General features: G+C 43.9%; 2 protein-coding genes across 2 annotated transcripts; one reads left to right on the plus strand and one right to left on the minus strand.

Moving 5' to 3' along the window:
* Positions 1 to 4,160: 4,160 nt before the first annotated feature.
* On the minus strand, positions 4,161 to 5,814 carry LOC306919858 (UDP-glucuronosyltransferase 2C1-like; the record flags this gene model as incomplete). The annotated part of the gene is made up of 1 exon (XM_079496407.1): positions 4,161 to 5,814. The coding sequence occupies one exon, from the start codon at positions 5,812 to 5,814 to the stop codon at positions 4,192 to 4,194; it is 1,623 nt and encodes a 540-aa protein (XP_079352533.1). The 3' UTR covers positions 4,161 to 4,191.
* Positions 5,815 to 11,529: 5,715 nt separating this feature from the next.
* Positions 11,530 to 13,395, plus strand: LOC306919859 (dolichyl-diphosphooligosaccharide--protein glycosyltransferase subunit 2-like; the record flags this gene model as incomplete). The annotated part of the gene is made up of 1 exon (XM_079496408.1): positions 11,530 to 13,395. One exon carries the CDS (start codon positions 11,530 to 11,532, stop codon positions 13,393 to 13,395), a length of 1,866 nt encoding a protein of 621 aa, XP_079352534.1.
* Between the last annotated feature and the right edge of the window lie 1,734 nt (positions 13,396 to 15,129).

A 15,129-nucleotide genomic window follows, 5' to 3' on the forward strand; every position in this document is an offset into this window, starting at 1 on the left:
ATATAATGTGATGTAAAAATTGTGCTGTGATTTTGTGTGTACTGATATTGTTATTGCTCTGAACTCTGTCTCGCTGATAACAAACTATCTTTACACCTGGGAAAAACGGAATCCATTCTATTTGGATAAAATAGTAATCTCAGCAAGGCAAATGGCTTCTTGGTTAGAGTGGATGACTATAGAGCACCGATGTCACTTTCAGTAGAGGGCGCCAGTCCACAGGTTCATGTATTTTTTTATTTGCATTGAAATCCCCATAGGGGGATTTTAGGTCGCTTCATATAAGAACTGTGTTTGAAAAATAAACCGATCATCCCGGCCTTTCTGTCAGGGGGGTGGCTGTGCGTCGTTAATGATGTCCATTCATATTTGATACAGCCAGTTTCTGGAGAAAATGGAATTAATGTGGCCGCAAAACCCTTGAAACTACAATGAAAGCAATGTCGCTGCTAATATACGTCACGCCCAGCTGTCAACACATTGCGTTCCTGAGATTCTTCGTTGACGTAAGCTCAGCTCACTCGACTCGTAGTTACCACGAACCATTCAATATCAATACAAATAAAAACTTAATTAACATGTCAGTTTCTGTTGTGCGACAGGCTGCTGCAGCCACCCAGCCTACCCGGAAATGTAGTCTCTGGGTTGTTTGACGAGTTTCTAACGCTTATTTTTTTACTCTTTGGGTATATTTGTACATTTCCACCTTCAGTCGATGCTTCATATCCATATGAGTGAAAAGGCCGGGATGATCGGTTTATTTTTCAAACACAGTTCTTATATGAAGAGATCTAAAATCCCGATGGGGATTTCAATGCAAATAAAAAGTACACAAACCTGTGGACTGGCGCCCTCTACTGACGGTGACGTCAGGACCTACCTAGGTTCCATCCTGGAGGCAAATCTTTCCGGTGATAAAATGGCCACCAACGTAATCAAAGATCACACCCTTGTGAAGTGAGGGGCGCTAATATATTAAAGTCTAACTCATGTTGATTAGGTGATGTAATGGTGATGTAAAACAAACGGTGCCAACACAAACATTAAACGCCATTAACAATAAAGAGACAATATGACGTAAATTACACATTATGACTTTCCCCCTTCATTGTCGATGCGTTTACAAAACAAACATTGAACTTAAGACAAACATTAAACCTGTGTATAGGAGGGGCTCACTCCCCTCAAAAGTAAACCAAAGAACAACAGGATCTCCTCACTGGTCAACAAAAACACATTGAAGACCCTAACAGGAGCCCTCGTACAAGGTTTCTTCGACTATGTAGTAGGCCTTTATGTAGGCCTGCCCTACATGTTTTCATGTCCATCTCTGCTTGGCCTATTATAGTCCGGCAGCCAACAGGCTTCTTTTGTTTAAAGTGGGAAATTTGGTATATAGTATTTTTAAAAAAATGTAGTCTATATACATACATTCATGAATACACTTGCTGACTGGCTGTCACTATTGGGCAATGTTTTATTATAGGGGTTTCTTGTGACCCTACTACTAACGTCCTATGGCAGGCAAAAATGTCAAACTTTACTTTAAGTCAGGGGTGGGCAACTTTGACGATGGAGAGGGCCACTATATTTCCACACTCACTCCAGAGGGCCATATATTAGTCGTAGCAAAAATAGCCGATATACAAGCTCAAAACGCGTCGCGCTGCGACACGTTTTGAGCTTGTAGATCGGCTATTTTTGCTATATTCTAATTGAAATCAAATGCCTTTAATTATACAAGTGTTGAAGCATTGAGCTACTAATTTAGACTGAAGTAATTAAAGCGGGTCATGTTTGCATGTTGTAGAATTGTAAACAGCTGAAACCAATATTATATCAGTATTCTGACATTAACCTGAGGGCCGCATTAAGTGAAGGTGGGGGCCGCATGTTGCCCCCGGGCCGCCAGTTGCCCACCACTGCTTTAAGTAGCACTCCTTGGGCTAAAAGCAGCCATAGCCACTTCATCACATTGGTCATGACGTCAGCTTTAAGCTGAGATGAAAAGAAAACCTTAACTAGTCTAAATCAACCCATTTCGACAAACTACTGTATAATGAGTAAAATATTAAATTATTTAATTTTAAATGCAATGCAGGTGTTTAACTTGGGTTGCCTCCCACAGTGTCAGTTTTCTCCCCACCAGTGCTGGGTGCCTGGTGCAGTGCCCTGCCTGCCTGGTGCAGTGCCCTGCCTGCCTGGTGCCTGGTGCCCTGCCTGGTGCAGTGCCCTGCCTGCCTGGTGCAGTGCCCTGCCTGCCTGGTGCAGTGCCCTGCCTGCCTCATGCGTCTCTCTTAATGTCTTCAGTCTGAGCAGTAGACTGATCAATGCCGGATGGATTAACTGTAATGTTGCCAGCAGGGAAAATAACTAAGTTAAAACAGCAAGTGCAGTAGCTGTTAGAAAATTCACATACACAGTATGGTTTACCAGGAATAGAGATCTAACTGTCTGTTATCATTGATTTAATACATGTAAATATATATTTATTTGTAAATGCAACATAACACATGAATTAGTCTCTCAAGACAGACTGTTGATTTCAAGGAAAGACAGGGGGGGCGCTGTCCCGTGATGGGATTCTCAGATTGCACATGAATTGACTAAAGCAGCGAAAGTGAACAATAATTATCACAATTACGCTTTTTCAAAAAATCACACCCGTGTGAAGTGAGGGGCGCTCTTATCATCATACATCATCCATTCATTGTCAATGGGAATTTAAGCTTTGTGTAGGACAAAAATAGCAGATTTGCTCGTCTACATGATGATGTTAATTCTCCATTCATTGTCAATGGGAATTTAATATTTGTGTAAGACGAAAATCTACACTATAGCTGAATATAGGAGGGGCTTGTGCCCCTCAAAAATACAATAATCTCAACAATGGTAGCAGTGCCTGTGCCGGTGTTCTGTAAGACTTTAGGCAGAGATGAGCAGTGCTTTCTGAGAAATAAATGGTAAACAAATCATTATGTTCTCAATGTTTTGTAGAAAAGCTAGTGCCATATATTCGAAGAGGTACAAATGCTAGGGCTCTACACAACAGTTGGGGAAAGTGTTATTAATCATCTCATGTACGCAGATTATCTGGTTATACTTAGCCCATATACTGCAGGGTTACAACAGTTAATGAAAATATGCTCACAGTATGGCAAAGAGCATGATATTACTTATAATGCCAAAACAAGTTGTATTATGATTGTTCGATCTAGAGAGGACAGGAAATCCACCTTTCCAGCATTCTGTCTCTCAGATGCCACTCTATAGCTGTGTCCAAGGAATTAAAATACCTTGGACATATCCTCTCTGAGGATCTCAGGGATGACAGTGACATTCAGCGACAGTGTCGCAAAATATATGCTCAGGCCAATATGCTTTTAAGAAAATGTTCTTTGTGCTCAGTAGATGTAAAATGTGCCCTGTTTAGATTGTATGTCACCCCTCTGTACACAGCCCATCTATGGTCCTCGTACAGAATACAAATCACACCCGTGTGAACTGAGTGGTGTAAGGTCTGTCTGACGTAATGAAATCATGTCTGACGTAATGAAATCACACCCGGGTGTGATTTCATTACCTGGCTTTGTTTGTGCAGAAAAAATGAGCATGGTTGCTATGTTCACCCTGTTCACCCGGGTGTGATTTCATTACGTCATTACAACAGGGTGAACATAGCAACCATGCTCCTTTTTTCTGCACAAAAAAGCCAGTTGTAGGAGTGGTTTACACCACTCAAAAAACATGCAACGGCTCAGAGTGGCCACGATGCCATGAGGTTACTGCTACATGTTCCTAGGTGGCACAGTGCCAGTCAGTTGTTTACTTCTGTTGGTGTGCCCACATGTGATGCTTTGTTAAGAAAACGTATGTACAATTTTATGCAACGTCTGGAGGTGTCTTGTAACAGCATCATAGTGGCACTAACGAACCCTATGAAGAGCTTTTACCGGGTCACGTCCAGGCTGCGTAAGCACTGGCTCAGCAGCCTGCTGCTGATTAGGTAGGTCTGTATGTTTTATATGCACTACTGTACTTGTATTGTATGAATTGCTCGCTTTTATCCTTTTCCCATGTTGTTTGTCTTTTTGTTTTTTGTACGTTGATCTTATGTGATATGGACTACTGTCTGAAATAAAGATTATATATATAATCTATGGCCACTTGCAGCCTTGAAACATCCCACATTTAGTCCGACTTAATCTTTCTTCTATAACATACCCTGAAACATACACACTTGATAAAAGCAGCAAATATAATCACAATAAGAAGTGCCACTGTTAGTAAAAACAACATGACATCAACAGAGTGGTAAGAGTACCAGGGCATTTTGTAGGAGTCTGTGCGGAGGTGAGCAGCTCCTTTGTGTCTCATAACAAACTCTATCCAGAAGATGGCGCTGTCCATTGGCTTCATTGGTGTGTCTCTGTGCAGCCTGGAGAGTCTCTGCATGTTCGTCCTGTAGGAAGGCTCATGGAGAACCTCCTGCAGGATATTCCCAAAAAGGTTCTGATCTAACATGGAAATATCCACAACCTTTGCCACGCCCTTTGCTTTTATCCTGGAGAGGTTGTCTGCTTGGTCAAACACAATCGGAATGCCTACAATTGGAGTGCCATGATATATAGCTTCATAAATACCATTTGTTCCCCCATGTGATATAAACACTTTAGTCTTTGCATGTCCTAACAGGTCATTCTGTGGCATCCAGTCAACCAGTAAAGTGTTGTTGCCCAGAGTAGCTGGCCGGTCACCCTTATGCCTCCAGATGACTTTCTGAGGTAGTTGGGCAAAAGCTGCAGCTATCTCATCTGCTAAGTCATGGGGAAGTTCTTCAACTAGAGTCCCCAAAGACATGATGATGACTCCATGTTCCCCAGAACTCTGGACAAAGTCCTCCAGGTCTTGAGGAAGAGGTATGGCAGGTTTACACTGGAACCCACCCATATAGACAACATTAGGCATGGTGGGGCGAGGGAACTCAAACACAAAGTCAACTCTCATCAGCCACAGGTCTGCTGCTTGAAACAGAGAAAAGTAGTCTACATCGGGACCAAAGTAGCGGCCACATAATATAGAATAATGGGCCCCCACTACCTGTTTGTATAAATACATTCTCATAGCATAAACAAAGACATTTTTTACCCGTTCTGAAAAAGTCATGTTATCTGTTAATTCCGAAACCGGAAATGGAACATATGAAAGTGGGGATGGGGCGATCGCAAAATGGGCCTCACCGTGGACAGTCCATCTAACGTTGAACACTAGTGGCAATTTTAAGAAGTGTGCCAGGATCACTCCTCCCCCATTAGCAGGGTCGGTCAAAACGACGTCATATTTAACGTCTCTAAGAGACCGCACAAACTCCTTATTCTCTAACATCTTCACCACCATCTCACAGACCTTCCTGTGCATTTCCGAAAACTTTTCCTTTAACTCCATGTCCAAAGCAAATCGCGCCGTCCACGCTGGCCAGCTAGCCACTCCTCTCTTTATATGGATAACTTCGGAGATGAAGGAACGAAAGAAATCCTCGTCGGCGCCCCCAGCGGCATCCACGGTGATTGAAGTGTAGAAGGGAGAGGTCTCGCTGATGTACCAGCTGTCCGGCGCTCGCACTACTGTTACACTGTGGCCCCTTGAATGCAACTCCTTAACAAGCACCTTCATGTTCACCCAGTGGCTGCCATCATGCGGAAAGACCAGGACTTTCCCACCATAGGCAACCGGGTGGGTGAAGGTCAAAAACAATAGGATGGGAGCAAATGGAAAAAACAATTTCCTCTTACAAGCTGCACGTAGTAGTAGCATGTTGGTCAATCCAGAAGTCAGTCCTGCCACCATGAGAGCCCACTGCATATTTCAATGGAATTTCTGTATTGGGGGTTCAGATAAATCAAGTTAGGAAAACAAAGTCATGTTTGACATGTTGACATGTTTTGTTCGAGAACATTGTTTCCACAAAAATCATTAGATAAAAAAAAAAGACAAAAAAAGAAACACGATTATAACTTATAATGTCATGTGTGGCAATTTGTGTGCGTTTGACAAACTGTACAGGAGTAGTGTAATGTATTGTAATGTGGGCAATAATGGGCATTGCATATATGGGAAGTTGCATTATTGATGAACCAATGAATCCAGAGAAACAGTTAGTGTTCCAGACTTGTAGGCCAAAATATAAAGTGGGCAATGCTGATCAGTGTAGTAGTTTAAGTATAAGGCACAGACTAACCAGGCACAGACCCACAGACAGAATCCAAAGAAAGGGCCAAAACATGAACTCTGGCCCTGCCTTCAGAGAGGGCGGAGCGAAGTATGTCCTAACTTGACGACAAACTCAATACAAAGACTGTTAACTGTGAGTGGACGACCCAATTAAGCATTACACTTGTTTACAAGAGGGTCCACCTTGTTCAATTCATCAAAAAACTCGCTGTAAGCACTGGACCAGGGCTATGTGACAGACAGCAAGAGCCCAGTGGTGTAAACTGTAAAGTAACAAAGTACATTTACTCAAGTACTTTAAGTACAAATTATGAGGTATTTTTATTGATTTCTTTTTTAACTTTCCTTGAGAATTTCCTATTTTCAATCATTTTACTAATACTTTTTTATATCTCACAGGCAAACATTGTACTTTTTACTCCACTACAAATATTTGAAAACTTTAGTTACTTTGTAGATTTGGATTATTATTACAAATAAACATGCATTAACCACTTCAGCCCTATTTAAGCAATCAGTCAGTCACAGCTCACTGGGTAAGGACTAATAACTGTTTATTATTCATCCAGTACAAACAGACCGACAGAGACTGAGACAGTTCAAGTTAAACATACAGTAGCCTACTAGATACACATACAAACCTGTGTGTGTGCTCTGCTGTGTACCGCACTTACCTATATAGTCTGTAACAAGATGTGCTTGGTTAATTCTGGAGGCAGTGAGGCACAGACCAAAGTTTCAGCCTATACAGACGGCAAAAGGAGTGCAACAGCAGTACCCTGAGTGACCACTCCCCCTTGAAAACACATTCCATTCTGTGAGCATGGAATGAAAATGTTTTTAAGGGGGCGTGGTTAACCAGGCTAGGAGAGCAGTTCCGAGCATAGATATATATAAACACTAGATGGCTCAAGGCGGAGTTTCTGACGTCGTTCACCCGGCAGCCATCTTACTTCGGGGCTACAGTACAGTATGTTCAATGGCAGCTCAAACAGAAACAGTCATAACTCGCTCAAATCTTGACGGATTTACAAACGGGTTGGTTTATTACAAACGTTGTCAACGTGGCTATGATTCAGGACACTTATCTGCTTAATTTATTTTTTTATATGAACGTCGTATAAAAGCATATAAGTATGCGGACGTCTCTGACGTTTATAACAAACCAAACCGTTTGAAAATCGGTTGAAAATTGAGCAAGTTATGGTCATTTAAGAGTACATGCCCCATAGACACAATGTTATGTGTCCTGAGGTAAGATGGCCGCCACGTAACGACGTCACTCTCCATTGGCCAACAGCGCGGGTGAGCTATCTAGAGTTTATATATATCTATGGTTCCGAGTGTAGAGCGTGATTTCTTTCTACGTACGCTTTAAGACATAGACCCGCCCTCTGGGCGCGTCTATGTCTTAAAGCGTACGTAGAAAGAAATCACGCGAGTGTAGACTGTAGAGTGAGGGGGAGATGAGCTAAAGAAGAATGATGGACGCAAAGACCAATCACAGTAAGGACCATAGAGTAAGGACAGGACTCTCCTCCAGGTCATGGTGGTGTGAGCTTCCTGTTTTGTCCACGTGGTGGCAGCGTTGTCAGATCCTGTTAGGCTTGTGTGGCTTTCTCTCTTGGCATTCTAATCATGACAATGGCAACAGGAACATGGCCAGGAGCAGTGCTCCAGTTTCCCAGACAGTGGTTCCCAAAGTGGGGTCCGGGGACCCCCAGGGGTACCTGAGGGAGTTCCAGGGGGTCCCCAGCTAAATGATAGTTTGGAACCAAATGGACCATTATGGGTCTGTAACTCAGAGAGTGTACAAATTTGTACACTCTCAGAGTTAAATTAACATTGATTTTACAATATAAAGCGGGTCCCCAGAGATAGAAATGCCATTTAATGGGGGTCTGTAGACTAATGCATGTCAAGCTGGGGGGGGGTCCTTGAAATTAAACGGGTCGAGAATCACTGCTAGAGCCGTAAAAATCTTCTCTTATGGGGGTCCCTGGCATATCCTTTCAAATGGGGCTCCGCGGGCTAATTCGTGTCAATTTGGGGGTCCTTGACATGAAAAAGTTTGGGAACCACACACACAGCCTTACGAGACATGGCTAACTGGAGGAAAAGAGGACCATGGCGGCTCTACCCGCCCCGAGAGGCCCGTCCCGGTATGGACGTGCCAGGGGGAGTATGGACGTGCCAGGGGGGGAAAAAAACTGAAGTAGGCCTATAAATTAGGGTTGAAGTGGTTAAATTGATTTTTGATGCTACACTACAGCATGTAAACTAATGCTGCTGGGACCCCCTGGAACACCTTCAAGGACCCCTGGGGGTCCCCGGACCCCTCTTTGAGAACCACTGATGTTTACACCAGATGGGACAGGTCCTTTAAGTCATGGCAGCTGAGCAGCTTACTGTATGCCTTCTACTTCTTTTGCACATTGGACACTGCTGCTGAAGATATGCTCTCGCATTAATTTCATATATTCTATATTGTACCCCACCTGAAATGCAGTGGTGAAAAGTAACTAAGTACATTTACTTAAGTACTGTACTTAATTATAATTTGGAGGTATTTGTACTTTACTTGAGTATAACATTTCCAATACTTCTACTCCACTACATCTCAGAGCTAAATAAATACTGTAGGCTACTTTTACTCCAACTACACTTATTTGAAAATTACATTGTAGATTTTACAGAAACATTCTGCAGCAGCATAATGACTACTTTTACTTTTGGTACTTTTAAGTACAATTTGATGCCTATACTTTTACTTAAAGGGGAATTCCACTCATTTTCAACATTTTACTATGTCATTAATATACCTTAGAGCTGTTGTGTGGAAATCATACAAAACGTCCCCCCATTCTGTGTTTCCTAGAACACAGGAAAAAAAATCACACCCGTGTGAACTGAGTGGTGTAAGGTCTTATATAGACTGATCAGCTGTGGTCTGACGTAATGTCTGACGTAATGAAATCACACCCGTGTGAACTGGGTGACCATAGCAACCATGCTCATTTTTTGGTACGAACAGACAGACAGACAAACTAACAAAGCCAGTTGTAGGAGTGGTTTACACCACTCAAAAAGAAGAAACATTAACATGGTGAATCACATCTTGATGACATCATCAAGATGTACTTCACCATGTTAATGATTTTTTTTTCAGACCTCCAGTTCTAGGAAACACAGAATGGGGGGACCTTTTTATTTCCACACAACAGCTCTAAGGTATAATTAATGACATAGTAAAATGTTGAAAATGAGTGTAATGCCCCTTCAAGTACATTTTTAATTCCCGACTTTTAATTGTAACTCAGTATTTCTATATTGCAGTATTGATATTTTTACTTAAGTAAAACATGAAAGTACCTTTTCCATCACTGTAATGGCTTTCCACAGCCACGGTATCTTAATACATTTCCTATTGAAACAGGGACCAGGTGCTTCCTCAGCCAAAAGTAGAATGGCAGCGCCTGTACTTTCTCCACTGTAGCCAATGTGTGCACACTGCCTACTGGAAATGTGGCGCTGACTGCTCCAGGGGTTTGCAAGCTCCAGACCAGGGCTGGGCAACTGGCGGCCCGGGGGCCACATGCGGCCCCCACCTTCACTTAATGCGGCCCACAGGTTAATATCAGAATACTGATATAGTATTGATTTCAGCTGTTACAATTCTAAAGCCGCTTTAATTACTTCATGACTAGTATTAAATGGCTAGTACTTAATGACTAGTATTAAAATGTTATTGTCTTTTTGTGTCCAATGTAGTTGTTAACAGTTCATAAAGTTAACATAACTATAACTATAAATGCATTTGAAATTCAATAAAAAAGGTTACTTTTCAGGATTCTAATTCAAAAATAGCAAAAAATAGTTTTCAATTCAAATAGCAAAAATAGCTGATCTACAAGCTCAAAACGCGTCGCGCTGCGACACGTTTTGAGGGGGAGGGGCGCAGTCGAATGCGCCCCTCCCCCTCACACAACACAATGTTGTGTCAAACCATGTGACCTCCATTGGAAATGCATTGGGCGGCCATGATACTACATAGCATTGATCCAACGAGCACGAGAATTGCATTAAAGGTGTGAGCTCAGCCTTAGGCCTCACTCACACGGTCGCAACAGATTGCTGTATGCTTGTTGTATACAAAGGGTGTGACACAGCTTGCCCCAATGCATTTCCAATGAGAGTCACATGGTTTGACACAACATTTGTGTTGTATGAGGGGGAGGGGCGCAGTCGAAACACAGCCGAAAGCCATACAACAGCTTGTAGTCCAAAATGTGGACTACAAACCATGTGATTTCCATTGGAAATGCATTGGGGCGACCATGACACTACACAACATTCATACAACAAGCATGCATCAATGTTGTATGCTAGATCGAAAGGTGTGAGTGAGGCCATAGGCATACACACTGGCCTGACTCACACCTTTCGATCTAGCATACAACATTGATGCATGCTAGATGTAAAAAAAGGAAAGGGTTTGTTTACATCTTGCCCCAATGCATTTCCAATGGAAGTCACATGGTTTGACACAACATTTGTGTTGTACGGCTTTCGGCTGTGTTTCGACTGCCCCCCACCCCCTCATATAACACAAATGTTGTGTCAAACCATGTGACTCCCATTGGAAATGCATTGTGAGCTTGCATCAGTCAATAAGTCTCATGCACCAGCTATACATCAATCTGTTGTGAAGGTGTCTTCACAACAGATTGATGTTGACAAATCGACATGTTACGTCATGATGATGTACGATGAAAAGAGTGCCCCTCACTTCATACAGGTGTGATTTTTAAGGGGCGCTAGCCCTTGTGAGGGTCACTATTATCATTATACATCATCATACATCATCTCATGAACAACTGGATTTATGTGATTGGTTAGCCGATTTCCTTGTCTACATGATGTAAAATTTCCCTTCATTGTCAATGGCATTTAATGTTTGTATTGCCACAAATTTACGTCTCATTTGAGGCACATATGACCTAATTTCTCCTTTCATTGTCAATGGAAAATATGAGGCGTGTGGGGACAAAAGCTGTATATAGAAAATAAACCTTTCTTCTCGATTATTCAATTATACGTTGGTTATAACTTATTGGTTCTAAATGGGTTTCTATATATTATGTTTGGTTAATTGCCCTGCCACATTTGAGCATAGCTGGTATCACAGTGACGTCATAGTGATGATGCGGGCGTCAGTGTGTCACTCTGCTTAAAACCGGCCTTCAGTAGCAGTCTGGTGTTATTCCAGATGATCCAGCTTGTATATACAATACAGCAATGGTGCTTTATAGAGTTTTAGGCTTATGTTTTCTCACCCTGGCAGTTGGAGCCAAGGCTCTCTCAACATCTCATTATCTGTCTTTGTCTGACGTGGGGAGACTGCAAAACCTACTGAGTCAACCTTTCACAGACCTAGAATCAGCGTACTACTCTATTGTTGGTCTGACCAAACTTGGAGTCTCTGTTCCTAATCAAAGTGAGGCATGCCAGTTCCTTAAATCCCAGCTTGACCCTTTGAGTCTCGATTCTCTCTTCTTCGCTGCCGAGGCCAGTCGAGCCCTGTCGGGATGTGAGATCTCCGTGTCCAATGACAGCCACAACATCCTCTTGGCAGCAGTTAGTGATGACTCGACAGTGACTCGGATCCACCGCGCTGTGAGTGCGCTCAGCTCCCTGGGACTTCCTCTGGCCTCTCAGGAAGCAGTCGGTGCCTTGGCAGGCTGCCTCAACGAGGACAACGTAATGGACAAAATAATAGCCCTGCAAACAGCAGCCCGCCTCTCACAGCAGGATGCAGAGCTTGGAGGAATACTGGATCGAGGGGTCGAGGATCTGACGGCTCGTTTGGACGATCTGGGTGGCGTCTACCTCCAGTTTGAAGAGGGACTGGAGGCAACCGCCCTGTTTGTGACGGGTGCTTATTCACTGTCAGACCATGTGGATATAGAGCCCCCTCTAAAGGAAGACCAGGTTGTCCGGCTGGTCAACTCAATCTTTAGGAAGAAGTCCTGGGACTCTCTGGCCGAGGCTTTCAGTGTGGCGAGTGCTGCCGCCGTCTTCTCTAACAACCGCTTCCATGTTCCAGTTATTGTCACTGTCCAGGGCCTGGCTACAGTCTCCCACAGCCAACCGACATTGCAGCTCCTTGTTACCAATGTCCTTTCTCAGCCCCTGGCCTCAGCCAATGTGCAGGCGGAATCCGCTTATGCCGTGGCCTCCAAGAGTGTCATAATAAGCCAAACACCTTTCGCCCTTAGAGATGGTGTTTTTGAAATGAACTTCATGTCGAGCCAACCAGGCAGTGGATACTACCAGCTCACTGTCGCTGTGACTGGAGATGACAGAATGGTTGCCAATCGCGTTGAGCTGAAAGTAAAGGTGTCCACCAAGGTGGCCATTAACAATGTTGATCTTTCTGTGGTGGATAAGGACCGGAGCATTGGTACAAAGACTACCAAGGTGGACTATCCTAATAAAGCCAAGATCTCTGTGAAAGCAGACAGCTGCCAAAGGTTTGCCGTGACCTTCCAGCTGACTGATGTTAACACAGGAGCCAAGCTCATGCCTCACCAGACCTTTGTGATGTTGCGTAATCAGAAAACCGACCAAGAGGTTGTGTTTGTGGCTGTGCCAGACAGTAAGAAACTTTACAAACTTGAGCTGGACATAGCCGATTTGGAGTCTGGCACCTACTCTCTCCATCTCATTGTTGGGGACGTGACCCTGACGAATCCCATTTTGTGGAATGTGGCCGATGTTGATCTGACGTTTCCCAGAGAGGAGGCCCCCACCACCATGCAGCCTAAGTCCCTTTACATGCCCAAACCAGAGATCCAACATCTGTTCAGGGAGCCGGAGAAGAAGGCTCCTAGGATGATGTCCGACGCCTTCACTGCTCTTACCCTCTCTACATTTCTACTGCTGCTCCTTCTGTGGTTTAAACTCGGGGTCAACGTTTCCAACTTCAGCTTCTCTCCGAGCTCTGTTCTGTTCCATATATTACATTCAGCCATGCTGGGCCTAATGTACATGTATTGGATGTACCTCAACATGTTCCAGACCCTCCTGGGTCTAGCCATTCTAGGCAGTCTAACCTTCCTTGCCGGGAACTGTGTGCTTTCCCAGAAAGCAGTCAAGAAATAGGGCTACAGCAGTAAATTAATCTACGGTTTTGCTAAAACACTAAACCTCATTCTCTGATCTGAATGAACCCATTTGTTGAATCAATCACTCTTGCAAAACTTGAAAGTAAAAACAGAGTCCCACAGTGTGGTTTCAAACCTCACCTCTTCAATAAATCAAAAGTTCTACCCAAAAACATCCATAAAGAAATCACTTTTTTTTTTACCACATTTAAACTCTTTGACCGCCACCTTGTGGTCTGAGGGGGTAGTTCAACCCTGCCAATGGATTTGACGACATTTTAGTTATTTACCTCCGGTCTACCGGCCTAACGGAGGGATATTACCTCCGGTCTACCGGCCTAACGGAGGGATGTTAGAAGAAACGGGTAATGTTAGCATTAGCTCATAATGTTTATCTTTCACCAGAAACGGTAATATGTTGATCGTCAGCGGGTGAAAAATCACAAATCACATCCAAACATCGGATGTTTCATCCTCTGTCATCTACAGCGCCCGTAGTTTCATAGTTACGGGGCTTTTTAGATCCCTCTTTAACTGGTCCTCTATGGCAGTGGTTCCCAAAGTGGGGTCCGGGGACCCCCAGGGGTACTTGAGGGAGTTCCAGGGGGGACCCAGCTAGATGATAATTTTTAACGAAATGGACCCTTAAGGGTCTGTAACTCAGAGAGTGTACAAATGGAACCAAATGGACCCTAACGGGTCCATTTGGTTCCATTTGTACGCTCTCAGAGTTAAATTAGCATTGATTTTATATTATAAATTGGGGGTCCCAGAGATATAAATGCTATATATCCATAGACTAATGCATGTCAAACTGGGGGTTAAAAATCACTGCTATAAAAATCTTCTCTTATGGAGGGGTCCCTGGCATATATTTTCAAATGGGGGGTCCGTGGGCTAATTAGTGTCAATTTGGGGGTCCTTGGCATGAAAAAGTTTGGGAACCACTGCTCTATGGGGGCCGTGTACGGAGGCGTTGCAAACAACCGGGGCATGACTACAGGCTGGTTTCCACTGCTCTATGGGGGCCGTGTACGGAGCGTTGCAAACAACCGGGGCATGACTACAGGCTGGTTTCCACTGCTCTATGGGGGCCGTGTACGGAGGCGTTGCAAACAACCGGGGCATGACTACAGGCTGGTTTCCACTGCTCTATGGGGGCCGTGTACGGAGGCGTTGCAAACAACCGGGGCATGACTACAGGCTGGTTTCCACTGCTCTATGGGGGCCGTGTACGGAGGCGTTGCAAACAACCGGGGCATGACTACAGGCTGGTTTCCACTGCTCTATGGGGGCCGTGTACGGAGGCGTTGCAAACAACCGGGGCATGACTACAGGCTGGTTTCCACTGCTCTATGGGGGCCGTGTACGGAGGCGTTGCAAACAACCGGGGCATGACTACAGGCTGGTTTCCGTTGATGCCGCACTTCATAGTGATTAAGCGGTCATTTAGTTGAAATGGCGTAATCGGCAGACGACGGGAGCTCCGAAGCTGAATCTGCCGGCAACTCCCATTACAACGTGTAGGGTTTGTTGTTATTGGGAATGAAAACAATGGCGCACCACCAGAAGAGGAGGGCTTGAAGGAGAGTGAACGAGTCCCCAGTAGCAAATTGAAAGGAAAACATGTTTCTTGTCTTTGCCAATGGGTTCCCAGATTGCTTTAAAAATAACCTGATGAATGTCTAATAGAAGTATTTTCCTGCATTTAAAGACAGGAGTTTTTCTACGT

This window comes from Electrona antarctica (genome assembly GCF_951216825.1).
Source record: "Electrona antarctica genome assembly, chromosome: 3".
In the NCBI taxonomy this organism is placed as follows: Eukaryota; Metazoa; Chordata; class Actinopteri; order Myctophiformes; family Myctophidae; genus Electrona; species Electrona antarctica.